The sequence below is a fragment of the Chenopodium quinoa genome, unplaced genomic scaffold (assembly GCF_001683475.1).
Source record: "Chenopodium quinoa cultivar QQ74 unplaced genomic scaffold, ASM168347v1, whole genome shotgun sequence".
Classification (NCBI taxonomy): Eukaryota; Viridiplantae; Streptophyta; class Magnoliopsida; order Caryophyllales; family Amaranthaceae; genus Chenopodium; species Chenopodium quinoa.
Window position 1 is genome coordinate 439,905 of NW_018742616.1, and position 27,707 is coordinate 467,611.

Here is a 27,707-nt window from a genome sequence, read left to right on the forward strand (position 1 = left end):
TTCATTTAAAAAGTACACCGTAAAATAATTTCAAACAAGATAAGTCGAGTAAAACAGACCGCCAATTATTTCCCCCCAAAGCAGTAGGGAAAGGACCTCAAGCGGCCCTATCTAGAGATCATAACCATATTAACAGCATTTTATCCACTGTTACAATTTGTTGGGCTAATTTTCCCGCTAAAATTGATGCTACTACTCTCTACAAATCCAATTCAACCATGGAACTCCGCTGTTCCTACACTCTCTCTCCTCCACCATTGCAAGACCTTCAACGACATCAAACAAATTCATGCTCGCTTAATTACAACTGGGTTCATCAAAAACCCTAATCTTACCCAAAAGATTATCCTCAGTTTCTCTTCTTCCCCTTATTCACCTCTAATCCACTTTGCTCGATTCCTACTGTTGTCGCAACATAATCTGATTTTGAACCCAGAAACCCGTTTCGATCCTTTTCTTTTTAATTTGGTTATTAAGTCAGTTTTTGCTGGTAATTTTGAACCAAAAGAGGGTCTTTTCATCTTCAGTTTCATGCTTGAGAATGGTGTTTATGTTGATAAATACTCGTTTTCTTTGGTTCTGAAAGCTTGTTCTCGATCTGGGTTTTTGAAAGAAGGGATGCAGATTCATGGGTTGTTGAAAAAATTGGATTTTGGGTCGGAATTGTATCTGCAAAATTGTTTGATTTCTTTGTATGTGAAATGCGGGTGTGTTGAGTTTGCACGCCAAGTGTTTGATAGAATGCCAAAGAGAGATTCGGTTTCTTTTAATGCGATGATTGATGGGTATGTGAAGGCGGGGTTTCTGAGCCTCGCTAGGGAGTTGTTTGATTGTATGCCGATCAAAGAGAAGAATTTGATATCTTGGAATTCTATGATTGGTGGGTATACACAGTCCGAAGATGAGCTTGATAAAGCTTGGGAGTTGTTTGAGGTTATGCCTAAGAGGGATATGGTTACTTGGAATTTGATGATTCATGGACTTGTGAAATGCAAGCAAATGGAAGTTGCCCACGACTTGTTTAACCGAATGCCTAAAAGAGACGTAATCACTTGGGCCACAATGATCGATGGTTATGCAAAGATTGGCACTCTTGACATTGCTAGGAATTTGTTTGATCAAGCTCCTGGAAAGGATATAGTGGTTTGCAATGCCATGATGGCTGGATATGTTCAAAATGGAAATTTTCTCGAAGCACTGAAATTCTTCCATGATGTATTACAAATGAACTATTTGTTCCCTGATAGAATTACGCTCTCTTTAGTTCTTTCTGCCATTGCTCAATTAGGACAGGTTGATGAGGGCATCGCTGTGCATTCCTATATTCAGGCCATTGGAATTACCATTGATGGGAGTCTGGCTGTGGCTCTTATAGATATGTATTCAAAGTGTGGCAGCATTGATAGTGCAATTCAGGTATTTGAGAGTTTGGAATGGAAAGATGTTGATCATTGGAATGCCATGATAGGAGGGTTAGCTGTTCATGGCTTGGGTGAATTGGCATTTGAGCTTTTCATGGAGATGCATAAACTCCTTCTGAAGCCTGATGATATTACATTTATTGGTCTGCTAAATGCATGTGGTCATGCTGGTTTAGTGAAGGAAGGAAAAATGTGTTTCGAACTGATGAGGAGAGTGCATCAATTGGAGCCAAAGCTTCAGCACTATGGATGCATGGTTGACATTCTCAGTCGTGCTGGATACCTAAAAGAAGCGAAGATATTTATTGACGAGATGCCTATTGAACCAAATGACATCATCTGGAGGCATTGCTTAGTGCTTGTATTAAGTATGGAGATTTAAATTTAGGGCAGCAGGTTGCTGAGCTCCTTATGACGCTTGATTTTAGGAACTCGGCCTCTTATGTGCTTCTGTCTAACATGTATGCTGGATTTGGCATGTGGGAAAATGTTAGCAGGATTAGATCTGTAATGGAGAACAAAGCATTGAAGAAACTTCCTGGTTGCAGTTCTATTGAACTTAATGGAGCAGTCCAGGAGTTTCTTGTTAGAGATAATTCTCATCCTCATACTGGAGAGGTCTATTCTCTGTTGGAAAACTTCAGTGCTTCAGGATTCAGCTTGAAGTTGGAATCAGAATTCACAGAGCTGGAACTAGTAAACTAGTTAGGTACGACTTCATTCTATTAATCATCGAATGTATGTATGTGTATATTCCATTTATACTATACAGATATGCATGCAGATTGGCAGATTGCAGAAGCTTAATGTAAATGTAATTATAAACCAAATATGATGTTAATAGTCGCTTTTTGAAGGTTGGCAACAATCCTTTGTGTCTATCCTCAATACTTGTGCAAAATTAGTCCCATCATTTTGATTTTTTTTTTTTTTTTTTCCTACGCTTTGATTCAGGCCAGAGATTATACATTGTAGAAACTATATTATCAGGCTAGAATGCTAGTCAGATGGGATTAAGGTAAAGAAATGGAATTCATATTCCCCCAATTAACTGCTGCTGTCATTCACGTGTGACCATAGATCAATATGCATTTTCAGTTTTCCCCCAATGTTACTATGACCATGGGTATGCATCTGAGTGTTAGACATGGTCATATTATATTATGAAATTTTCGCCTGAGTTTGGTCCAAAATTAAGTGTGTTAGTGTCATACCCAAGTCCAAGTGTCGAGTATTTGACATGGGTATTTGAGGTAAAATGAAGAGTCAAAATAACATAGATTTTCACTAAGATAATAATCTTGATGGTCTATCAGTCTCAAATTGATTAACATCAGACTCGACCAAAAATGTCCTGTATGTTACAAGTGTCCAAGATAAATGAGGCTGAAATTTCTCTTCCTGGTAATCCATATTATACTGTGGAAATATCACAACCAAGATTTTAGGGTTTCAAGTTCAAATTGTTGCATATGTATACTGGAAGATTTTTCCAGCAGTCTCAGTAGAACATAACTTGTGATATTGAACAGACTAGTATGAAAAGGAGAGCTTAAATTGTGAAATAAAGCAGGACAAAACCACTAGTTAAAAATAAGACAAAAAATGTTCACATGCAAGAGAGAGAACAAAAAAAATTCTGTGTATGTGTGAATTTTAGACTCTTCTTTTTGTCAATTTTCCAATGATGAAGACAAAAAAAATTCTTTCTATCTATCACCTTAGGACAATTTTTGTCCATTCACATGTTGAGCGGATAAAAAATTGTCTACATTTGTATATTTGAACATGGAGATATATGCAATATTTGCTAGGTATTTTACCAATTGTGGGAACTATTGCATTTAGGAGAAATGAATTATTTATTTCTCATTATAGCACTGATCATTAGGAAAAACCGGAGTAGATTATAGCAGGATTAGAAGCTATACTACTATAGTGTATCTACATACTACTTAGACCACATGTTTAGTCTTAACACTCGGGCTGGTTAAAGGCCAAATAGCTTACATTTTAACTTCTATCACTCAATATAATACCTTGTTGACACGTGACTTTTTCAAACAATTGATTTAAGTGTTACATAGTTATATAATCCGTACTTAATAAGGCTAAGAGGCTACTCTTATAACCATAACCATATAGTTTTGAGATGAAAACTCTTTATACTTGGGCTCTCTCTCTTGATGATCGATGGGTGTGACATAGTCCCGTATTTAACACATGTATTCCCTAAATAGTCTTCAATTGATGTTTTTGTTTTTTTTCCAATCTTAAAATAGAACCAACCCAATTTTAAATATTTCAACTACTACCACATTTCATGTCCAGATGTCCATCTATTCTAGCATTAATACTCCCTATTATTTTCCAATCATTTTGTGCCTAAGTTTTTTCTCTTTCTTTACGCTCACTTCAATCTTTACTTTACTTATTCCATTATATTAATTAATCTTAATAACTACTCCCTATTATTTTTTGGTAGGGTAGGAAATAGGAATTTGTCATATTTAAAAAAAAAATAAAAAAAAATCATGTTTTTTTTTTTAAAAAATGAAGGCAAATGGTTTAAAACATCAGTAATACAGTGTTTTTTTCTGAGTTCTGTCATATTGATAAAGGGCTGTGATGGGCCCATAACGCACATGGGCAGTAGTTATTAGGACAGTAGCTTTCTCCAGTCATAATGGGCCCCCAATATGAGTTCTTCACTTCTATGTAATTCCACTGAAACACTTAATGATGATGCTTACTCCAAATGTGAAATGTGTACTAAATTTCAACTTGTACATATCTTTTTGTCACATACCTATATCATATGCAATTCTCCTGCTATGAACTTTTGTCAATAATGAAACTGATCTATTGCACTTCAAACAGTGAACCAAATTTAATTCCTTAAATATGAAGTTCTGTACATGCATTTGAAGAAAACACTGGCATGGACCCGATGTAGGAAAGTCCTGTGTGAGACAATTTTGTCTACGGAGTAGTCTGTATTAAGTTATTGTGAGACCACCGTGACTTTTTATGTGCTTAAAGTGCGGATTTTTAAAATCTAACGCTATATTAATGTGAGCTAGTTGATGTTAACATGTATCTATGAGTATCAATTATAGTGGGGGGTTAGGGTCACTGAACCCCTCTATTAATTGAACATGATCTACCTGGTAGTAATTCTTGATAGCTTTTGTTTTAATCCTCCGCTAGTTCACCTTAAGAATAAAAAAATCAAAAATAAAAGAAGGCAATGCCAAATTATATAAATTTCAGCCATGGATTTATTCAAAACAAGATTATGCAACAATACTGCATCAATCTTCTAGCGAGTCGGAGAAACAAAATTCATAAGACAGTACAACACCATACTAGTGAAGTAGTGACTATTGAAGTAGTGAGGACAACTACCTGAAAATTCTAATTAGATTACAACATCAGTTGTGCATTTGGCACTTGCACTAAATTTCTATAACAGCAACAGACTAACAGACTAGCCTACAAACAACCTTAAGCTACAACAATTACATAGATGGTTACATCAATGACTTATACACCGCAAATGAGATTAGCCGGCAGTTAGCATTTGCCCATTTGTCACTAATTGGAAAAACTCTGGGCAAGAAAATAATCTCCTAATTCAAGAACTGTCATCAAGCAGACTTAATTCTTGTCTCACAGTGTTTATTGATGGCCTTTGATGAGGGAGTTCGTGGGTGCAAAGTAAAGCTATTTTACCAAGCTCAGTAGCTTCAGATTCTGAATACTTCCCATGTAGGTTTGCATCAATAAATTCTTCAAATCTTCCAGACTCAGCACCTTGACGAATTGACTGGTCAATTCTAGTTTTACCTGAGAGAATTTGGAATAGAACTATGCCAAAAGCATATACATCACTCTTATCAGTAAATTTCCCAGTGGTTGTGTACTCCGGAGCAAGGTAACCCATGGCTGCACTGGCTTTCAGCATTGAAAAGACAATATCATCGGCGAGGAGCTTGTAGAGGCAAGATCCCACGAGTAGTGGAGTAAGGCGCCAGTCAATCAACACTTTTTCAGCCGATATATTTTGGTGAACCAAAGCAGGTTTACTTCCCTGTGGGGTGTGTATATAATCAACACCTGGTAAGAAAAGACGTAAAAAGGAACAATTAGTGAACTTCAAATGATATTACTAATACATATCAAGTTGGTTAATCAAGCATTTAGAGGAATAAACTTTCTCAGAATACCCTAATTATTCATCTTGCTCATCAGGCAAAGATTCAAGCTTTCCTCCAAAATTCTACTCCAACTCTGGAGTAAAGTTTGTTGGGGTTTATTTGTGATAAGAAGATCCATATTTTTATAAGTAAAGACTCTCAAAAACACTTATACAAGAACTGCATCAAATTGGCAATACCCCAATTAAGACTCTTCTTGAGTAAAGTTTAGCCCTTGGACCATGCACACAACTTAGGCGTATGTAACTCAAAATATAACATGAATGACAGAACCACTGTGAAAGCAGAAGTAGCAAACGAGGAAGTTAACCTCATACTACTAACCTTTGGCAATGCCCTTGATAATGGAAACTCTAGTAGACCAATTGAGAACTTTGTCGGTGCCATCCTTTAAGTTGAGATACTGAAGCAAGTTTCCATTAGGAACAAAATCATAGATTAGAAAACACTCTCCTCTCCCCTTTGAGCAGCAAAATCCTCTCAGTTTGACAAGATTTCCATGCTGCAAGGAAGTCAGGATCTTCAATCCCTTCAAGAACTCTGCTTCATCAGTCTTGCAGCCTGTCTTGGCTATGCGCTTGATAGCAACTATAGATCCATCTCTTAATACTCCTTTGTAAACAGCTGAGTAATTGCTCCGCCCTAGGAAATTCACTTCAGAAAAGTGCTGGGTAGCAGACTCGACATCCTCTAAATTAAACATATAATTCTCAAATAATTCTTGTGAACCTTTTCCCAGAGGATCCCACCCATTTGAATACTCAAGACTAATAAGAGGTGCAGCACTTCTCCTGTGAACATCCTTAACCTGGTCCGTGCTAAGCCGACCATCAGTAGTATCCAAGTTGGTTCCAATCTTTTGTTTTCTGCGGCGGTACATTGAGAACATTGAAAGACCAATAACGGTGATCAACGCAATTGCAACAACCCCACAAATAATACCAGCATGGGAGGACTTAGAAGATTTTGAGCACTGCGCTCCGCTGCAATTTGAGGGGAGATTTGCTGATTCAGGTAGATCTTTCCTTGCATAGCCAGAAGAACTTGGTGTAAAAGCTTCGGGTTTACTCTTGCTTTGGTTGTCAGAATCAGAGCAAACTCTTAAGGAAGCGAAACCAACTCCACATAAACCTGGATTGTTCTCATATTGGAATTCATCACTCAATCTATGTAGAGCTGCAAGTTATAGAATTTATGTTAGTTCCTTGCTTTCCCAATCATCTGCTAACTTACTGAGCAAATCTTGACTAAAATAGATGGAGTAGAAATTCACATTACCAGCAGGCACATTCCCAGAAAGAGTATTGTTTCGAACATCAAGAATTCGCAACAAGGGTGCTTCAGCTAACTTGACTGGAATCGAACCGAACAACCTATTGAAGCTTAAATCCAACCTGGTTAACATATCCAAGCCTCCCAAACTAGCAGGAATAGCACCAGTTAACTGATTATACTGCAAAGCAAGAACATTAAGCTTCTTGAGAGAACCTATTTGTGTTGGCACATTCCCACTTAACTTATTATAGCATAGCTGCAACACTGCAATACAAGACAAGCAAATTGAAACACTTTCAGTTATCTTCAAAACCCATTTCGAATACTGCAAAATGCAAAACAAAAACCTTTCTAATAAGCAAGAACAAATTTTCTAACAAAGTTTGCATCTTTTTTTGCTTCTTAATTTGTGATTTACAGATGCATATATCAAAATTAGCAATTCCAATCACATGTACAAATTGACAAGTACAAATATATATGCATTTTCTAGAAACCAAGATGTAAATGAAACAAAGGTGACAGAAAGAAAAGGAAAAAAAAAAGCTATGTTACATGTTGTCTTCATTTTCACTCAAGTTCTCGTGTCGGATCCTTGAACACTCTTGACACTTCATATAACGCCGCATTCATGGAAAGTTTTCATAAAATAGCCAAGTTGTATCCAACACGAGTACTCGAGTCTGCATAACATATTGAAATCAGATAATAATTAGACAGCTGACCTTGCAAATTAGACATATTTCCAATTTGTTCAGGAATATTGCCACTGAAGTAATTGACATCCAAATACAGATCAGTAAGCTGAGTTAACCCAGCAATTTCTTTAGGAATCTCACCACTCAACCTATTGAAATGCAGATACAACCCAGATAAGCTCTTAAGCTCACCAATGGCGGCAGGTAAAACCCCATCAAGCCCTTTACCCTGCAATGAAATGTTAGCAACTTTGCCAAACTCATTGCAAGCAACACCCTCAAATGTACCACTGCAAGGATCCCCATTAACAGTCCAAGAAGAAAGAAATGTATGGTGAGGGTCAACAGAGGTTTTGATATCAATGAGGGTCTTCAGCTCGGCATTTTCACAAACAGTTGGTGGGCATATGAGAAAAAGGGGCAGAAAAAGGAGGAAAGAATAATGGGTTAGCTTCATTTTTTTCTGGGTTTGAGGTGAAAAGGTTAAGGGTGAAAAAAGATGAGTGCTTTATTTTGTGGAAGTGTGTATTTTGGTTTGCGGAGGAGAGAGAAAATGTGGGCGAAGAAAGGGATGGGAGGAAGAAGAAGAAAGGAGGGAATGAGTGAGGAGAGAAGAGAAAGTGAGTGTTAAGAATTTGAAATGGTGGTGTTTGTGGGGGTGACTGGAAGCTCCGGTTACCCGTTTCAGAAACTATTGTTGTGTAGCTTTTTTTGGCTTTGAGCATGGTTTGCACTTTTGCAATCTTAAATTGACTTGTCACTAATTCACTATGGTTTCATGGTTTGTCATTTGTGGACGTGTGATAATTGTTCATTAGCAATATGGTTGGAATTAGGAATGAAATTGAAGTGCTATGGATTTGGAACTTGATTTTTAGTATCATATGTTTGGTTTGATTGTGGAATGAAATTTTATTCTTTTATTTGATACCTATAAGTATTGGTATGAGCTGAATTCAACACCCTTTAGGTAATTAGGTTTATAAACCTCATGCATTAAGAGTTTGTAGTATACGTTTATTTATTTCGAAATAAGTAGCCAAAAAAAAAAGAGAGAGAGAGAGAGAGAGAATTTATCTACTCTATCTAAAAAAAGAAGAGAATTTAACATGGTTCTTAAATCATACCAGTAAAACAAACATAAGATATAAGTTTAAACCATATTTTAAAGGAGTGATTTCCCTAAATAATGCTAAAATATAAATTAATTCCTTATATAAGTCGGTGTAAAGACTATCTCCCACGATACCGTCCACGTAGGATCGGTTCCTAGGTTTGGGATTCCGCAGTATAAAACCGCTAACAATGTTAGCGGCTAATATCCATTAGAGGTTCTATGCATGTTTACTTTAGCTTTCACAACCAAATTATGTAGAACTACTAGTGGTATTAGTGATTCTACACACTGACGGACCTTTAAAGGGGCTTCAGTGGGCTTGGCCCCAGATAAGTTTTGGAAAAAAAAAATTTAAGGCCCAATTTAAAAAAAAAAAAAAGGAAAAATCTGAACTTCTGAAAGCTGGAACGAAAGAAAGAAACCTTGAAAAGAATAAAACCTCAGGAATCGATTTCTAGTGCAGTGGTGCTCGTCCAGTTAGATCGACCTCAGTACGGCAGAACCTCACCGACTCACCGTCCTCACCAGTCACCACAGTCGCCAGCCGGCAGCCGCCCAGCCTCACCGAGTCACCGTCGCTGCCTGCCTGCGTCAGTGTCTTGTTCTTTGCTTACGCTTTCCGTTCGACCTTCGACCCTCAATCCAGTATGTCTTTTAAATCTGAAATCTCTTAATGTTTTATACTATACATTGAAATTATTGATTTAATTAATTAATTAATTTAGTATGTCTTGTTAATCCATTCAAAATCCCCAATTTGAAATCCCCAATTGTTAACCCTAATTTTCAGATTTTAATGTTATAATTGATGATAGGAAGGAAAGCTGCCGGGTTGATTGCATTTTTCCTTATTATGATCAAGCAACCTCCAACCTTTAACAGCCAAGTAAGATTTCTAATGTAAGTTTTCAATTATATGTATGTATTAATAATTAATCAATTAATGTATCATGTATGGGTTGAAAGGCATGTTTTCATAGAGAAAATACAGTATAGACGTGTATAGTTGTTTGTGGCTTGATTGCTGAATATTTTTACACTAAAACTTGCTGTGTAAGCCTGATTGATGATAGAAACCTGGGTTGAATTTCCTTGAAGACATTATTGGCCCCCGAAAGAAAAGGTTTCAAGATCCGTCACTGATTCTACATAAAGAACCCCTAATACCATTATAGGTTTTATGCATAGAACCGCTAACATTAGAGGTTCTATAGCAGTTAAAACCGCCAACAATGTTAGCGGTTTTATACTTGCAAATATCAAACCTTGAAACCGAGACTGCGTGGACGATATCGTGGGAAATAATTTTTAAACCAATGCATATAAGGAATTAGTTTGTGTTATTACATTATTCTGGGAAATCACTCTATTCACTCTATTCTAAAGTCTAAACCAATACCTCATATAGAGTACCTAAATTTTGTGAACCAAAGAACCCAAAGTTAGAGGAGAGTTCGTTTGATGGGAAGCAACTAAGCAAGTGAAAAAAAAAGGTTCAATCCTTATAAATTCCCTTAAATCACCAAACAATGGATTAATTGCAGAAATAAATTGCTCTTCCTTAATTCCTATTATTGGTTGTTGTTCGCATACATCATAGGCGCCTTCCCCCCGCCGTCTACGCCGCCCATCGCCTTACAGTATGCCCCTAATCTTTCATGTCTGTTTTCTAAATTTTTAATTTTGTTTAATTCACTATACACTCTAGTTTCAATTGATGCAATTAATTGAATAATATGATGAACTAGGATTATATGGGGAATCATTGAAATTTCATTTACTCAATCAATGTAGTTATGTTGATCATTAGTTCATATTGTAAGCTTTTATTAAATTGCAACTTCAATTTAGTGTTCTTAAACCTACTTTTTCTAATATAATTCAATTGGGTTTGTGTTATTGATTATATGCTGGTTAGTAAAGACTATTATTTTTGAAAATTTGTTGATTAATTATATGGGTATGGAATTTCTAGTGTATAAAATGTTGAATTAGTACTGTGTTATACTATGACTTCTATGTAGTATGAATGTATGGTCTTAATTCTTAATCTATGACTCCCTTCTATAGGAACATTAATGCTCCGAAGATTGCCGGTAACAATAGCATCAAAGGCTATCAATTACCCAATTTTTCTTCGTCTTCTTCCTCCGCGACAATTCTCTCTCCTTACAATGGATGGAGGTAGGGAAAGCAGTAGCTTTTCCTTCTCGTCTTTTGCTCGCGATTTACCGAGGTATATCTCTTTATCCTCTATGTTTATGTTTGAAGTTGATTGATAAATATGCTAAGTAGAACAATGATTTGAATTACATTTACTTTTGTTAGTTTAAGTCATGTACCCAATGATTAATTGATTATTAATCGATTTGTATATTAGGAATTGAGAACCAATTATTGTATTGATAAAGATTTTTTATTAATAATTCAGATCATTTTTATAGGTCTAAAAATTCTTATTTTAAATTTTGTGTTATTGTGTTTTGTAATCTGCAGTTTAGCTGGAGGAAGAGAGCATGGAGATACGAGAGGCAATCGTGGTGGATCAAGAGGTCGTGGTCGTGGTCGTGGTGCTCCTACTGGTACTTCAGATAGAATTGATACTCTTGGTAGACTGTTGTAAGTACTACGCAACCTTTTTTGTTTATACATTATTTCCTTTGCGTTATGAAGACTTTTTTTTCCTTATAAACATTGCAACCCTTTTTCATAAGGCTCAAGACCGTTAACATTTTGTTGTTTTTGTATTGGATTTGGAAACATAATCAAGCATTTTGTGTTTATTAGGGTACGTATATTGAGACATAATGCGACGGAGCTGAATTTGGACATGCGTAGTGATGGATATGTCAAGCTTCAAGATTTATTAAAGCTGAACATGAAAACAAGGTCAAATATCCCATTAAGCTCACATTCTATTGATGAAATTAGAGAAGTAAGTCCCATTGCTTTTTTTCTCACGCATTGATGATCACCCAATTGTGTAAAATAAGTTGATAGTTTATACAAATTTTATGATTGGATTATAGTTCTGCTGTGTTTCCGTATTTCATTTAATCCTTAAGCACAATTCACAATTTTCTTCATTTCCACTTTTTTTCATTGAGCATTTCATATGATCAACCATCATAGACATATTTTTCTAGTTTATCTTTTATAAGTGTCCTTGAATCTTTCCCCTTCAATTTTTGTGCCTTCCTACCACTTATTTATGACCAGAAGTCTGATGTATTCATTTCTATAAATTGTGCTGATGTGAAAAGATTTTGAAAGATCAACTTTTTATCATTATACTTCGTATATTCAATTTCTCTCCCCCAAACCCCAAGTATTTCCAATCTCTCCCCTCCCCTTTTCGATCAAGTAATGAAATTAACTCATTACTTTTCCAAAAGAAAAAAAAGACAAGCAATAGGTATAATATGATACATTTTTAGACATTGTATTTCCTTTTATTAGACTACTTTTTTTTTATCCAAATTTGATACAAGTACATATGTATTACGGAGTACAATTTACCAAAAACTTTGCCAATTTGAAACCCAACAAGCTATTTGAGTAGGTTCTATTTTAGAATCTAAGAATAGAAGTAATTTGGGGCTTTTATTTTCTTGGCTCTGTAAAAACATGCAAATAAATTCAAGGCTTTATTTTATTATATTCTTATAATAGCTCATACTTATGTCTTTGGCATTGATTCTTTTAGTTCTTTTAGTTCTTTTGTTCTCAGTACACTTTGACACTGATCTGCATATTTTTCAGGCTGTAAGGATAGACAATAAGCAGAGGCTTGGCCTTTTGGAAGAGGATGGAGAACTGTGGATACGCGCAAACCAAGGTCATACTGTAAAGGTTAGCTATTTTTGTAGTACTATTATTGTGTATTAATCTAGAAAAAATTGTCAAGAACTGCTCCATGAGTCAATATCAAGTTTCGTTTCCTGATCTTTTCAATGCTCTGGACTAATGGAGAAGACCTAGATTGTTGGATTCTACTTTAGTTCAGTTCATAAGCTAATTTAAATAGACTTGACTCATCTTGGAAATAATGGAGGATTTTTTTAATTTAAAGTGGAAGATATACAATTATAGGTGGAAATAAATAATTATTTCGTGAATTCAAAATGGAAGTAACAATCTTTTTTGCATTGCCATGCTACATATTCTTTATTCCTAGTATGGCTTTGTTTGGTTAAAATAGGAGAGACAGATAAAGAAGGGAAAAGGAAAGGAAACCCCTAATTTACGGAATATGTTTGATTGGGAGGGCAATTGTATGCTTTTTTATTTTTATTTATTTATTTATTTTTTTGGATTTTGTCGGTGATGTGGTCAGGAATAAAATCTCCTTAATCCCTCAAGGCAAGTGTCCCTTTCTCATCACCCTCATTATGGCGTCTTCTGTTGAACCCATCGCCGACAATTTCATCTTTATCTTGTTGACAACCTTTTTTTTCTTGTTCCCTCTCAATATCCCTTCTGGTCAACTCACTCCTAGGTCTCCTACCTTTCCCACCCCACAGTCCCCTCCGCTAACAATTCTATCCTCATCATGCTGTTTAGAATTGATGTCCTTCGTAGTGCACAAGCTTCCTACTAACTCTCTGTCTCATTAGTTCAGTTCCCAAGTGCTCCTTTGGTAGTAGAATTGATCATGAAGCTCTTAATCTGGAGCCTTGCTGGTCAAATCTAATTATTTATAGCTTTTAGTGCACAAGTTTCGTACTAGCTCCCTGTCTCATTAGTTCAGCTCCCAGGGCGCTCCTTTGGTAGTAGAATTGACCATGAAGGATCTTAATTTGGAGTCTTGCTGGTCAAATTTAACCATTTACGGCTCACCATTGTTATGGTTAGCTGACAGAGATTCATATACACTTTTAAATATGCTGTTATTGTGTCCTTTCTGGTTATTATGGTGGTGAAAATGCCATCAGCTTTACTGTGACTTAAGGTCAGCAGATGATTGGGGCATTCTCACTGGGAAATAAATTGGCAGTTGGAGTGAGGAATATAGTGTGTTGCACTTGTGGGCATAAGAATGGGGAAGGTAGTATGTTAAAGTTGAGAACATTTGGCCTGGTCCATGAGGATATATAGCAATAAAGGGGAATGGAATGATTGGAAATACTTGGTGTTTGGGGGAGAGGGGAGAATATGATGAATCGGGTTTGATTTTGATTTTTTATTTTTATTTTGATTTTATTTTATTTTTGAATAGGGAGATTGAGGCTAAAATTTGTGTGCAAAATGGCCCTTTGGTTATTTGCTATGTAATTTATGGGAACGTGAGGCAAATCTATAAAAATTAGGTTTTCAGGTATCGCCATCCGAACTTGTTTCAAGCTTTTTTACCCATGGGCATTGGCAAAAGCAATATGGCCATGACCCTTGGCTTTCCAATTCCATGTGAGGTTTTTAGGGAGTAGTCTTTGGAGCTTGGGGAAAATCCACCTAGTGCTTTGTCGTTTTATTTTCTTTCTAAAAACAATAGATGTTTCTTGATGAACTCTTTTCCGTAACATCTGCTTCACTGTTATTTCTCTCTTTGGTTATTCAGTCTGTAGAGAGTGAGAGTTTATTGAAGCCGATCCTTTCTGCTGAAGAGATCCCTGGTATGCACTGCGCTTAAGGACTCAGATCTCCATATTGCTTGCTGGCAAATTACTCTGTTTAGATGATAACTCTTAGAAATTTCGTTCATATGTAGTTTGTGTTCATGGTACATATAAGAGGTTTCTTCAATCTATTCTTGCATCTGGTCTGAAGCGAATGAGCAGGTTGCACGTTCACTTTGCATGTGGCTTACCAACAGATGGAGAAGTAAAAAGTGGTATGTATACTGTATATGGAGAGGTTTCCTGATCAGTTTTTTAATGTCTTTTGTGATTTCCTGTGGACCATTAAGATTTGCAATCTTCTGCATGTTTCTTTTACTGTTTTATTTCTCATAATTCTCTCACCACACTGTGAGCAGTATTGTTATCCATATATTATTATATTGTACATGACAAATTCTGTAAATTTATAACATAGTTACTAATGTGATCAATGGTGATATGTTAAAAATTCCTCGTATTCTTGTCATGAATCTACAATGATGTGTTTTGGGCCATTTTCCAGGTTTTAGGCGTGATGTTAACTTGATAATCTTCATAGACACCACGAAAGCAATGGAAGGTACACTTCCAGGTTTCAGTATTTTATATCTATAACTCTGCTGCTCATAGCTTGTCGAAAGTAATAGTTAGTGACAACGTAGACCCCCCGACCAAATCTGATGCAATTTGTTTCACCATTTCTTACCTTGGCAGATGGAATGAAGTTTTACAAGTCTGAAAATGGGGTAATACTGACAGAAGGCTTTGATGGCGTTGTCCCTGCTAAATATTTCCAGAAAATCGAGTCATGGCCTAAAAGAAACCCGGTGTCTTTCCAAGTTTAAATTATTTAGACAAATGTATTACTTCCTATGTACCCTTATTATAGTTGGATCCGTAGACAAGCACTCTCTTCATCAACATGTCCACGTTGGACTTTGTGACTCACAAAACAATCTGATTTAAATAGGGACAGAGGTAGTATTAATGGGGTTATGTGAAATTGACATGATCCGGTGTATTATGTAAATGTAAATTCTGCTATTAAGCTGATTTTTGTTTTATAAGCAATATCAAATACTGATTTCTAAACTGAATCTCTTAGGCCATTTCAAGTTTCAACACAGGTGGTTAGTAGTTATTGTACCAATTTTATTCGAGGATTATACTCCTGTGCTCTTTATTGTACTTCCTATTTTAACTTTTTCGTTTCTTAAAAATATTTCAAATATGAACAAAAGACATTATCTAATTTGAGGAGTGATGAAATTTTTAATCACTTTTGCTCCATTGTAAAAACATGCGTAGTACTCCAACTATGCAATTACAACAAATGGCCACTTTATTCTTTAAGTATTAACTGTAAGTCTCTTATTAAGAAACCGAACAAGTATGCTACTACAACAAACGGCCTAGTCTTAAACATTATGAAGAAGCAAAAGAAGTATGCTGCTACTAGAAATGACCTCTTTAAGTCTTAAAAGTTATTGAAAAACGGAACAAGTATGCTACTACGACAAATAGCCTCTATAAGTCTTTAACAGTTAGTATTTAACACCCTTGCTGTAACGACTTTTGGCGGGCAAAAAAACCAATTTGTTTTGGTTAAATCTTAAATTACAAGCACTCAAAACTTGAACTTGCAGTTTACCCACAAACCTGTAATTCACAAATGAATGAAGCTACTTCTTTTACAATCTCTCTCCTACAAAAATGCACCACCATTACTTCACTTAAGAAAGCCCAGAAACTCCATGCCCTCATCTTAACATCCTCTACACCATTCACTTACCATAAACCATTCCTCCATAACAACATCCTTTCCATGTATGCCAAATGCGGCTCGGTCTTTGATGCCCGCCTTGTGTTCGACAAAATGCCTCAAAGAAACTTCATCACTTATAATTCCATCATTTCGGCCTTTGCCCGTCATCTTGATTCGGGTTCTTATGCTTTTAGATTGTTTTCCCAGATGAGGTTTCAATGTTTTACACCAAATGGGGCAACGTTTATAAGCCTATTGCAGTCGGCTTCTGCTGCTCGAGACCAGTTACATGGGTTAGCTCTTCATTGCTTGATTGTTAAGTCCGGTCAGTTGTTTGATGTGCAGGTTCAGACTGCTTTGATTTGTTTCTTTTCTAATTTTGGGGATTTAAGTTCTGTGAATCAAGTGTTTGGAAATGTGCTTATCCAAGATGAGTACACTTGGAATTGTATTATATCAGGGTATGTGAAAAATAATAGGATGGCAGAAGGGTTATGTTTATTTAGAAAGATGTTGAGGACTGGTGCAATCCCAACGGAGTTTACGTTTTCAATGGTACTGAATGCCTGTGCAAGATTAAGTGATTATTCTTTTGGTCGACTTGCTCATGCACAAGTTATTTTGACTGGCGTGTTCCTAGATTTGCCCTTGCAGAATACATTGATTGACATGTACTCCAGTTGTGGCGACACCCAATCTGCATTCCATTTATTTGAAGGAATGCAGGATCCGGATATTGTGTCATGGAACTCGATGATGGCAGGGTATGCAGAGAAAGGAGAAGGCGAGAGAGCTATGGTTCTATTTGTTCAACTGCAGCATCGTGCTGGTCGTAAAGCAGATGAATATACTTTTGCAGCTTTGATCTCTGCCGTTCAAGAGTGCCCAATTTTATACTATGGGGAACCCCTCCATGCACAGGTCATAGTATATGGTTTGGATAACAGTGTGTTTGTTGGGAGTCCACTGATTTCCATGTATTTTGGACATGGAAAAGTTGAATCTGCTGAAGGGGTTTTCCACACAATCTCAAATAAAGATGTGGTTCTGTGGACTGAAATGATTTCCGGTTACTCTAAAGTTGAAGATAGTACAAATGCAATCAAATTTTTCTATGATATGTGGCAACAGGGTTATAAAATTGATGACTTTTCTCTAAGTAGTGCTTTGAGTGCATGTGCTGATCTTGCAACTTTGAATCAAGGTGAAATGCTTCATTCTTTGGCCATGAAAACTGGTTGTGATTCTGAGATGGCAGTATGTGGAAGTCTGATCAATGCATACGCCAAAAATGGTGACCTGCAAGCTGCCAAGTCAATATTTGCTGAGATCAAATACCCTGATTTGAAATGTTGGAACTCGATGATAGGCAGCTACAGTCACCATGGGAAGGCTGAGGAGGCAATAAAACTGTTTGATGAGTTTCTAATTCATGGTCTGAAACCAGATCAAGTGACATTTATTTCGTTACTCTCTGCTTGCAGCCACTGTGGTTTAGTTGAGAGAGGGAAACGCTTGTGGAGTTACATGAAGGACAAGGGACTATATCCAGGGTTTAAGCACTATGCTTGTATGGTAAGTTTGCTCAGTCGAGCAGGGTTGCTAGAAGAGGCGGTGGAAATTATCCATGAGTCAGATTTTGGCAAGGATCATCTTGCATTGTGGAGAACTGTGCTGAGTTCTGCTGTTTCTAACAAAAATTTGTCTATGGGACTTCATGCTGCGAGGGAAACTTTACAACTTGATGCACAAGATAGTGCAACTCATACTTTACTTTCAAATCTATATGCTTCTGTGGGGAGTTGGGATGGTGTCATGGAAGTCAGGAAAAGGATAAGAGGTATGATGTTGGAAAAGGATCCAGGATTGAGCTGGGTTGAGACAGTGAAAAGCTTGGAAGTTTTCTCATCAGGTGATCAATCACACCCAAAGATTGAAGAAGTAAAGGCTCAGCTAAAGGTACTGCAAGGAAATATGATGTTACGGCAAGATATTGATGGTATATTAATATAATGCATAAGGATCCTCGTCTACTATGCAGGCATAGAATTGTTAAGATTTAGGTATCAAAGGGCCCTGAGGGTTTAACAAGCATGTCGCAGATACAATAGTTTGATTTGGAGAAATATAATATCAAAGACAAAGCATCACACGTTCACAACAGTTATGCTACCTGGACTCTTCGATCTATCCCAAGTATTTCATGTTGGACACCGAAAATTTCAGTAAAGAGTATTTGAAACTTATGACTTGCCATGTATCTGGAAAGAACAAAGTAAAAGAGGATTTTCGGTTCTTTTCACCCTCTATTGGTCATGCAAAAATTCCCCAAGTCTGATCCTGACACCTGTATATTGTACCATGTCCAACAATACTGCAATATAGTGGCCAAATCTATGTAATTCATTATGAGGTTGCTCATTCTTGCTGCAGCCATTGATATATGGCACAAATCATAAGCTAATAGCCTAATAAGATGGTTTGCCGTGATAAAGAAACATCGTTACAAAATGTAGACTACAACAAATGATAACTTCAGTGCACTGTGCACCCTAAATGGGTTCCAGTTGGGTTCTCTTTCAGAGATGTAATTCCAGGTGACTATTTTTATGTAACCATCTTAAGACATAGTTGTTGATCTTGTATACCAGAGCTAGCATCCGCTTTACTAAAACATTGCTTATAAGGTATCCTGACCTGAGTTCTAAATTAATAGAATCACTGCTACTCCAAAAAAATCTGGAATCTGTGATGATATATAAAAAAGCAGCTTCTGCAAGTCTTCAACTGACCTCTGATTTCTTACTATACACACTATAAATTTCATTGCTAACAAATGATTGTTTTCATATTATTGCCATGTTTCCCAAGTTTTAATCCTCCCCCTTCTCCTTGTCCAATATTTGGAGAGTAGTACAAGTAAATGTTGATAATGTCATCACATATTGCTTTGTATGCAGTATTAGGTACCTACAAGTGACTAATGGTGGCGAGCCATTCTGGTAACAATTCAATGATACAATCGCATAACCAGTGATTTTTAAAGGCGGAAATTCGTTAAACATGGAAATCAAGTACAAGGAAATGCCAACCAGTCATTTTTATTTCTTATAAAATATAATAAGTTAAGCCTATACGCATACTAGATTCCAGACTATGTTACACATGAAAAACTAAGCTCAATGCCCCATGGTACATTAATACATAAACTAAATCCTCAAATATCCATGAACCGAACTTACACAATTATAGATCGATTTGTAAATCATGTGAGCCGAGATAACCAAACTACCAGAGATCAAATGCCCGCAAAACAGTACATCTGCCTGAGGCCCCGGGCCTTCTACTGAGATCAATTCACCTGTAGACTACAGCAGGTCAGCAGCAGCAAGCCAGCATGTTATAGATCAGCAGGTCAGCAGCAGCATGTTATAGAAAAGTTTCATTCGTGGTTAATCTTAATTAACAGACAAAGTTGTAGCCTCCTAAGCTACCTTACTCTTCACTCTCCTCTGATTCACTTTCCTCTTCAGCCTCCTCTAACTTCAAATGATTAAAATTCCTTTCAAGTGGCGGGAGCCCATCATCAGAATCATGAGAATCGGCTTCTTCGTCACTCAATGCTTCATCTTTGTCTTCTTCATCTTGTAGGATATTAGAGGCCTGTGGGTTTTGTTGTTTGGATATCCAAGCATTCTGAGCTGAAATTATCTCAGCACTATCTTTGCATTCAGAATAAGCTTTAAGGAGTTCCTTATTAAGTGACAAGAATGCATGGCCCCACTTGAACTTCCCCAGCAACAAATGTGCAGTCTCCTCTTCACCACAGATCAGCAGTGCAGCAGCTAATGCTTCTACACAAGATAGCTCACATGGCCTGCCATAATTCACCGGATTTGCTGCTACCAACCATGGTAATAACCGAGGAGCAGTACAACGGAGTTTTGCAAAAGGAACATCAGTCAATCGGTGCCATGAGCAGTCCACGACAGCCAATCCTCTCTGCTTGATCAAAGGATAGTCTTCTCTAGATACACAGTGAGTTCCAACAGGGCTCAAGACGATGCCCCCAAACCCAGCATTCACACGCAATTCTTTTAACAAATTAAACCTAGCCAGCTTCCGTCCTGTACACCTTTTTGCATCACATTGTCCAAAATCCCACATAGCAAGCTGAACTGCAGGAGTAGGTTGTTCACTCTCTTGGTCTAAGTCATATTCAGATGGGAGAGACCTGCCCTCCATAGAGGGGTCACCGCTGGAGCTCGGTTGACCTCGCTGGCAGCGGTGATTCTTCTGCTTCCTGGGTGGTCTGTGTCCTCCCATCTGTTATGACAGAAGACAAAAATAAATGTATATCCTGCAGTATAACTTTGAGTTAGAATGGCTTCAAGCCTTCAAACATACAAAAACAAATGAAGCAAACAAGTAGCAGTCTCACAAAGAAATAATAAACCAAAATGATAATGATCCCATAGCAATACCCAAAGCTTGTTAGGGTGTACAGTTTTGTTTATCTCACGAAATTACGAATAACACCTTCGATTGCTATCAAATTCTGCAAATGCATACACACAATCGAAGAGCAATGGCAAGGCACTAGACAAACACTCCTTCCATACACTTCAAACCCTCAAGATTTAATGCTTCATGCTTTTACACCTCTTATACCCAACTGTTCTCATCTTTACAGTCAAATTCAGAGTGATAGCAACACACACAACCCGGAAAAGGCGATAACGGAACCTCAACCTTAATCCATTGAACTGGCAAACTTACAAACAACAAAGCAAAACATAAATTCAAATAAAAAACCTAATAAGTAAGAAGATAATGATCATTGGTAAGTGAAAATGTCTACTAATCATAGATTATTCATAAAAAGGACCAAACTTTTGCCCGCAAAATCACATCCCACATTGCATAATTCTTACAAAAAGATTAAAAACTAGCCAAGCATAAATTAGAACTTCAACAAAGATGATTTCATAAAAACCCATCAACTAGTAACTCAATAAAATAACTGGAATTGAACTATAAACAATCATCAACAACAACAACAACAAAGCCTTAGTCCCAAAATGATTTGGGGACAATAAACAATCATCAACTAATCGCATACAAACTGAAATTAAATCATTTAATCTAAATGATTAGAATACTTCAATAAACATTAATTCGATTCGAAGACCGTTGAATATTTTATAATTATAGAAAAGTAAAGAGAGAGAATTATGAAGAGTGAACGAGGGCACTTACCGGAGAAAATGGAGAGCGGTTTACAGGAACAGCAAAGCGGTTTGCAAATCTTGTTCAGTAGTGAAGGCCTGAAGGGTGTGCAATTGCAGAGGTACAAAACCTAATTCAAATATTTATTTATTTATTTATTATTTTAAGTTTATTTTACACATTTATACTTGTATATTATACTAAACTTTCAAAAAAAAAAAATACTTGAACATTGTAAATATTTTATAAAATTAATAAAATCATGTACTACTCCCAGATTATGAGTCTCTGGAAAATTTACTTTAATCTCACTTCGTTCTTTTACAGTTTTTTGTGATTTATATGTTAAAAAGTATAGTCAAGTGGGGTCTTGTTAAATTGTCTCAAATATATACTTCCTCATATTAATTTTTTACTAAAATATAATTAAAGGTAATAGTCTTTCAAAAAATAATCAAAGGTATTAGTGGTGATTATATGTCGTAAAATTATTGGTGAAGAAATGAGAATTTTATTTGGAACAATCTTAAATGAAACGTATCCTATAATCATGCCATGAAAAACAACCTATTATTCTTTGCTACATAAAATTCATTTCTTATAATTAAAATTCTTTGATGATATTTCAAAATCGATATTTATAAATTAATTTGTTTAATTTTGAATCCCTACAAAATTACAATGAGAGTATCACCTTATTTGTTTTCTAATCAAAATATACTTGGAGAGTACTTAATCGACTCGAAGGTTCATTTGGAAAGTGATGATACGTCGATTGTCTCGGGCATCAAAACTAGAGCTACTAGATACACAATTTAGGGGGTGTGATTGTTTAGGTCCTTTTCCCCAAAGCCTTACGATTTTGGCGATATTGATTTAATATAATCTTGTCTCGAATTTCTTATAAAAAAGAATAAAAAAATAAAATAAAAAATAAAATAAAAAAAAAAAAGAGAAAAAGAGATCGATTGTCCAACTCTTAAAAAAAATTACAATGACAGTTTTTTTTCCTAACAATGAAAACTGAAAAAGTTAAACAAACAGGAATATGCAAATAATTACTCGTACATTATATAGCATTACGTCCTTTAGTTGTTACTCATTGAGCTGTACATTACAATTTTGCAACTTGCTGAAAGGTTGAATTAACAGATAACATTGAGAAAAAACCTAATTCAATAAACATAAGGGAGTTCTTAGCTCTTGCTCTCTTCACCTTGTCAGATTTGAAGGTTCAATTTGAATATTTCAATCTGATCATATGTACCACACTACCAGTTAGACTAATTATTGACCACATTGTATGAGAAAAAAAAACTATCCACTGAGTATTTGACAAATGTGTCTCAATTAACAAGGTGATATACTAATATACAATGTGGTTTGAATCTAACAAGAATAAGCAATAACTTCATGAAATAAGTAGAAAATCTCAAGATTCAATATAGTAATTTACCCATCTACAAAATCATGTACTCCGTAGTAACTAATCCCTAGTGTTTCGTAGGAATGCACATTGAGTTTGAGTTCATGGAGCCAAATCTATAGGCTTCCAGATCCCAAAAATCATTCATTAAATTCCCAACTAGTGTGCATTAATGCATTATACTTCGTATATTTATATAATTCCAAACCAACATTTTGAGAGCTTGGATAAATCCAACACCAACACAACCACCCAAGTAACAAAAGGCAAGTAGTCTATCAATTCTTATGAAGCAGAACAATATTCAAGACTTGATGTAATAATTGATCTAACAAAACATAAAAATTAAGGCAGTTTGAACTCATTTTAAAATAAATCCATCAAATATTTTCCTCACTACTAACACGAAGTCTGCAACCATATACTCTCAAATAAAGCATCAAGAGTCGGAAGCTATGATCTACAAAAATAACATAAAATGCCTGAATTGGCCAAAAAGCATTACTTAGTCAATCTTTTACTAGGCTTTCATCCAAGAAAACAGAAGACATTTTTGTGATGAAACATGCATAGAGAAACAAAGACAAATCCTTAACGCTTCTTTGAGACACCAACAGTCTTTCCCCTACGTCCAGTAGTCTTGGTGTGTTGCCCACGAACCCTCAAACCCCAGTAATGACGGAGACCACGGTGATTCCTGTCAAAGACAACATTCAACAGTCAACAAAGCCAGCAGTAACCAATATTAGTTCAAGGGATTGACCAAATTATAGTACAGCATCAATATTACAAACTTTGGCAGTATGGAGTAGTGTGAAGCAAAGATCATATACAAAAACAACTACACACCTGATTTTTTTAAGACGCTCAAGATCATCCCTGAGTTTCATGTCAAGCTGATTAGAAACAACCTGGCTGTATCGGCCATCCTTGTAGTCCTTCTGCCTATTGAGGAACCAGTCTGGGACCTTGAATTGCCTAGGGTTAGCGACAACTGTCATCAAATTGTCTAGCTCTGTGGTGGTCAGCTCACCAGCCCTGCAACGAAATTTTAGATATTAAGGCAAACTTCCAACTAAGAAAACAACTACAAGTGATTTTAAACTAACAGTTCTTGCACAAAAAGAAATTCTACCAAATATAAGAAGGCATAGTGTCAAAACAAGTAAACAGAGGTATAATTTAAACAACCCGGAATGGAAAACTTTCAAAACCACAGGTTGAAACCCAACCCCAAAACCAATACCGCATACAGGTAAACAGCATACAGGAAACCATCAAATTTATCAATAATATGCAAGTACTCCCTCTGTCCCAAATTACTAGCAACGATTTAATTCTATGAACTATTCACACTTCACTTTGACTGTATTTTCTTGCTATTATATATGGTGGTATGAAACACGTTAAGTCTTATCTTTTTTATATTTTCCAAAAAAAAAAACCTTTCAAAATTTATACTAATATATAATTGCTGATATTGATAGCTCTACATTGACATACATGTCAAGTCTAAATGTTCAATGTACCCATGGCAATAGACCAATCATTAAGGATTTGATGGGAAAAAGTACTACTGAAGTGTGGTGACTAATACAAAATTACATGCTAAAATCTCAAAATAGACCGATTCAGATTAGAAATGGGATTCAACTAACTATCAATCAAAAACTTGGATAGAATTCTCTAAAAAACACTCATATATCACACACATGCATTAACAATTTAAAACTAACATTGGTCATGTATAAAGCCAATTAAATGAACATATTTCTATAACATTAAACAAACTCATTTTAGCAAAACATTCATGGCACAGCAAACAAACAGATGTTAACAACAGGAAATTTAACACTAAACACACTCAATCAACATTGCAATACACTGTTAAGTGTTAACTAGTATCAATTCTCAAAATCTGAAAACCTAAAATCCGAACAGTTCTCGGAAACTAGAAATCACCAATAACAATTAACCCAGCTCAATTATAGAACATGCATCTTAATCACACTCGATAATCTAAGTTCCAAACAAAATATTGGCAAATTTTAAACCATAATGCATCCAATTAAATCAAATTTACAAAAGTCCAAAACCACTGGGTATCAAATAAACTATTTATTTAACTGAATCACAACCACAAAACTAAGAATAATTAAGCCAACAGATAAGCACAAAACATAAACAATTACCCTAAAAAATGAAGTACCCAGAAATCAAAACAAAACCCATAAAATAAACATCATAAAATCATAAGATAAATACATCAATAAAATTAAAACCACGAATTAAAACCCACAAAGATTATACCTTTTGTTCATGTCGATGTCAGCCTTCTTGCAGCAAATGTTGGCGTAACGACGACCAATACCCTTGATAGAAGTCATGGCAAACATGATCTTCTGCTTCCCATCAACGTTGGTGTTCAACAAACGCAGAATGTGCTGGAAATCTTCATTCGCCACCAAAGACTGTTCATAAATTTAACAAAAAATTAAACCCCAAATCAATTAATCAAAGTAAAATACAGATTAAATCACAAAATTAAGAAATTATATCAAAGTATTGAAGAAATAGGAGAAAGAAAGTAAGAGATCGCACCATTTTTGCAGATTGATTTAAAGTATGAAGCTCCGAAGCGGCTACTTTCTCTCTCTCACTTTGGTGGTGGAGGCCAAAAATGCAGAAGTGAGATTATATCTGTGAATTTTTAGGGTTATGGTTTTATGATGCCAAAACCCTAGTAGAGTTAACGAACGACGTAGTTCGGATTATGGGTTTGGCTTTTTATTGAATATGGGTTTGGCTTATTATTTTTTTGGGATAGGTTGTAATAGGTTGGGCTTTAATATACATATACACATTGGGCTTGGATGATATTACTCGTAATATCCTTATTTCAAGCAATGACTTGTCCTATTGTAATTAACTAATTATCCAAAAAAAAAAAAAAAAAAAAAAAAGGAGGCTAGTTGATGTGTTTGGTGACGATTTATATTATGTACTCCGTAGTATGCATGTAATGGCTAAAAATAATATTGGTAAGAATATTAATACTATTATTTTAAAACAGGAAGTTGGAAGGGCACAAAAAATTTTAAAATTATTTTTTTTTATTAAGTATAAAAGAAAAATCATATATCTCTTCCATCCCAATCCCCTAATTGTATAAAAGAAAAAAAATAATAATATTAAAACAGAAATTCAATCAAACATTTCTTCAACATCTCTTTCATCCTAATCCCCTAATCATGCCTATTCAAGAAAATAAATTTTTGATATATTAACTAACTATAGATTTAAATTAAAAAGGTTTTTATTAGTCCTCTGTCAATAGAAAATAGCCTTAACAAATTTACAATAGTGTTAGTTCATTTTCTTTCAAAAATATAAATAGAGAAGTGGTAAACCAAGATCAGTATTTTTTTTCTCAAGGGAAGTTAATTGTTCAAAAACCCACCATTGAAAAACCTTTTCATTTCTATTTCACTATGCATTCATATTTAAAGTGTCGCTTATGTATGATCAAAATGTGTGTTTCCACATCTAACAGAATTGATATGTTTGATTTACCGAAAGGTCATTGTGGATCATTAGTAAGTGAAGTTCAGATTGGGCTACAAATTCCTTTTGGTAAGCATGTTTCTTCTAATTCATGTATATTGGGCTACAAATAGCAAAGTAAGTTTGAAAAATCATAAATTTCTATAAATTAAATTAAATTAAAATAATTGCTTTAAACTCGTTAGGTTGACCCGAATTCGAAACTTTGAGTTATGGTTGACCAGACCCAAAATGACCTATGACCCGGCCTGAACCCGATCTGACCCGACCAACCCAATTGGCATGTCTACTTGATTTGAATATGAGATGCATAATTATCTAAGTTCAACTTGAATAGGCAAATATTGATTTGACTTAAACTTGGCCAAAAATCAAGAATGACTCGATTTACATATTATCCTATCGGAGAGAATTAACCAACACAAACCTTTTTTAAAAAAAAAAAAAAAAAACCTAACTCGAACTCGAATTTACTAGCCATGACCTCGTCACAAACCCGACTTGATACAACCTGAATCGAAAATCGAACCCAACCTAAATTTGAATTGAATTGAAGTTGAACTACACTCGGATGGACAAAACATAAACTCAAATCTAACTTGACTAGACCCAAAATCGAACCAATTTGGAGGCTAAATTTAACCTACATTACTTGATCTAAATTTAATCTGAGACGTCTTAATCTGACATGTCTAGAATACTTTAATTGATTGCTTTAATTTCTATTAGAGTGTGTCAATTTCATAATAGATGGAATACCCAAAACAAAGTATTTTTGAATGTGGAAGACATTGTACAAATTACAAAAATCACAAACACATATTTAAACATACTAGTTGCCCTAATAGTTGAAATGACGTCTTGATTTCGATGTTTTTTGTTTGCGTTGTTCGGGTCGCATGGCTTTGAGTAATGATTGTTTATTTGGTTTATTCTTTTATGTATTCCATGATTGTAGTGTAACTCATAGAAACAATGTAATGGTAAACTATATGGTTTATGACTTTATGTTTATGTGGTCATAGCAAATTGGTCAGTGTAGTGTTATTTTTGTAATGATTGATATTAAAAGAGTAGTAAATTATAATTAGTAAACTTGTGGGTCATTTTTAGATATCGTCGGTTTTAATATTGGATACATATGAATTATATTGATTTATGGGAGCCAATAGCCTACTCTCAACATGTTCACCTTCCCCTATTCCAGAACATGACCTTTAATTTTATTGCCCATATTAGTTCAACAACCTCTGGACTTAAGAGGAAACTAAGCACTGTCATGCAGCTCTAACATACGTTGAACAAAATGGGAATGAATGACAAATCAACAATACAGCTATGATAACAGTGTTACAAGGGATATGGAATTTATGGGAAAAAAAAAATATTTGGCAT

At 35.4% G+C, this 27,707-nt stretch overlaps 5 protein-coding genes and 1 pseudogene across 11 annotated transcripts; 3 read left to right on the forward strand and 3 right to left on the reverse strand.

The window, feature by feature from the left end:
- The first annotated feature begins 31 nt into the window (after window positions 1–31).
- LOC110721434 (pentatricopeptide repeat-containing protein At2g45350, chloroplastic-like) lies at window positions 32–2,289 on the forward strand. Its single transcript, XM_021900578.1, is given in 2 exon segments — window positions 32–1,765; window positions 1,768–2,289. Coding segments are annotated over 2 exon segments (1,938 nt in total). The 5' UTR covers window positions 32–186; the 3' UTR covers window positions 2,127–2,289.
- A 2,390-nt stretch (window positions 2,290–4,679) lies between these two features.
- Window positions 4,680–8,383, reverse strand: LOC110721435 (probable LRR receptor-like serine/threonine-protein kinase At1g34110). The gene is made up of 4 exons (XM_021900579.1): window positions 7,642–8,383; window positions 6,920–7,180; window positions 5,966–6,817; window positions 4,680–5,540 (listed from the first exon to the last, which is right to left on the reverse strand). Exons 1-4 carry the CDS (start codon window positions 8,069–8,071, stop codon window positions 5,059–5,061), a joined length of 2,025 nt encoding a protein of 674 aa, XP_021756271.1. The 5' UTR covers window positions 8,072–8,383; the 3' UTR covers window positions 4,680–5,058.
- A 597-nt stretch (window positions 8,384–8,980) lies between these two features.
- On the forward strand, window positions 8,981–15,420 carry LOC110721436 (tRNA 2'-phosphotransferase 1-like). 7 transcript variants are annotated; one of them, XM_021900580.1, is made up of 11 exons: window positions 8,981–9,376; window positions 9,522–9,617; window positions 10,332–10,371; window positions 10,802–10,967; window positions 11,228–11,350; window positions 11,519–11,666; window positions 12,494–12,583; window positions 14,289–14,343; window positions 14,439–14,561; window positions 14,852–14,908; window positions 15,043–15,420. In XM_021900580.1, exons 2-11 carry the CDS (start codon window positions 9,540–9,542, stop codon window positions 15,171–15,173), a joined length of 1,011 nt encoding a protein of 336 aa, XP_021756272.1. In that variant the 5' UTR covers window positions 8,981–9,376; window positions 9,522–9,539; the 3' UTR covers window positions 15,174–15,420. The 7 variants fall into 7 exon arrangements, with proteins under 7 accessions (XP_021756272.1, XP_021756274.1, XP_021756273.1 ...); XM_021900582.1 differs by having other exon boundaries at window positions 8,984–9,376; window positions 9,551–9,617; XM_021900581.1 differs by having other exon boundaries at window positions 8,985–9,376; window positions 9,547–9,617.
- Window positions 15,421–16,000: 580 nt separating this feature from the next.
- Window positions 16,001–18,106, forward strand: LOC110721264 (pentatricopeptide repeat-containing protein At3g50420-like). The gene has a single exon (XM_021900406.1). It carries the CDS (start codon window positions 16,001–16,003, stop codon window positions 18,104–18,106), a length of 2,106 nt encoding a protein of 701 aa, XP_021756098.1.
- Window positions 18,107–19,168: 1,062 nt separating this feature from the next.
- On the reverse strand, window positions 19,169–21,462 carry LOC110721437 (annotated as a pseudogene).
- A 1,615-nt stretch (window positions 21,463–23,077) lies between these two features.
- On the reverse strand, window positions 23,078–25,500 carry LOC110721438 (40S ribosomal protein S18). Its single transcript, XM_021900588.1, has 4 exons — window positions 25,350–25,500; window positions 25,059–25,219; window positions 23,598–23,786; window positions 23,078–23,445 (listed from the first exon to the last, which is right to left on the reverse strand). The coding sequence occupies exons 1-4, from the start codon at window positions 25,350–25,352 to the stop codon at window positions 23,340–23,342; spliced, it is 459 nt and encodes a 152-aa protein (XP_021756280.1). The 5' UTR covers window positions 25,353–25,500; the 3' UTR covers window positions 23,078–23,339.
- Between the last annotated feature and the right edge of the window lie 2,207 nt (window positions 25,501–27,707).

What these genes read in the sequence shown, in the direction of transcription:
- LOC110721435 (XM_021900579.1), bottom strand. Translation starts at nt 8,071, where the DNA reads ATGAAGCTAACCCATTATTCTTTCCTCCTTTTTCTGCCCCTTTTTCTC. An exon ending in AAATATGTCTAATTTGCAAG is followed by an intron (nt 7,181 to 7,641) that starts GTCAGCTGTCTA and finishes CTTGTATTGCAG; the next exon opens with TGTTGCAGCTATGCTATAAT. An exon ending in TATCAAGGGCATTGCCAAAG is followed by an intron (nt 5,541 to 5,965) that starts GTTAGTAGTATG and finishes TTTTCTTACCAG; the next exon opens with GTGTTGATTATATACACACC.
- LOC110721436 (XM_021900580.1), top strand. Translation starts at nt 9,540, where the DNA reads ATGATAGGAAGGAAAGCTGCCGGGTTGATTGCATTTTTCCTTATTATG. An exon ending in CTCCAACCTTTAACAGCCAA is followed by an intron (nt 9,618 to 10,331) that starts GTAAGATTTCTA and finishes CATACATCATAG; the next exon opens with GCGCCTTCCCCCCGCCGTCT. An exon ending in ACGCCGCCCATCGCCTTACA is followed by an intron (nt 10,372 to 10,801) that starts GTATGCCCCTAA and finishes TCCCTTCTATAG; the next exon opens with GAACATTAATGCTCCGAAGA.
- LOC110721264 (XM_021900406.1), top strand. Translation starts at nt 16,001, where the DNA reads ATGAATGAAGCTACTTCTTTTACAATCTCTCTCCTACAAAAATGCACC.
- LOC110721438 (XM_021900588.1), bottom strand. An exon ending in GACATCGACATGAACAAAAG is followed by an intron (nt 23,787 to 25,058) that starts GTATAATCTTTG and finishes ATTTCGTTGCAG; the next exon opens with GGCTGGTGAGCTGACCACCA. An exon ending in GAGCGTCTTAAAAAAATCAG is followed by an intron (nt 23,446 to 23,597) that starts GTGTGTAGTTGT and finishes TGTCTTTGACAG; the next exon opens with GAATCACCGTGGTCTCCGTC.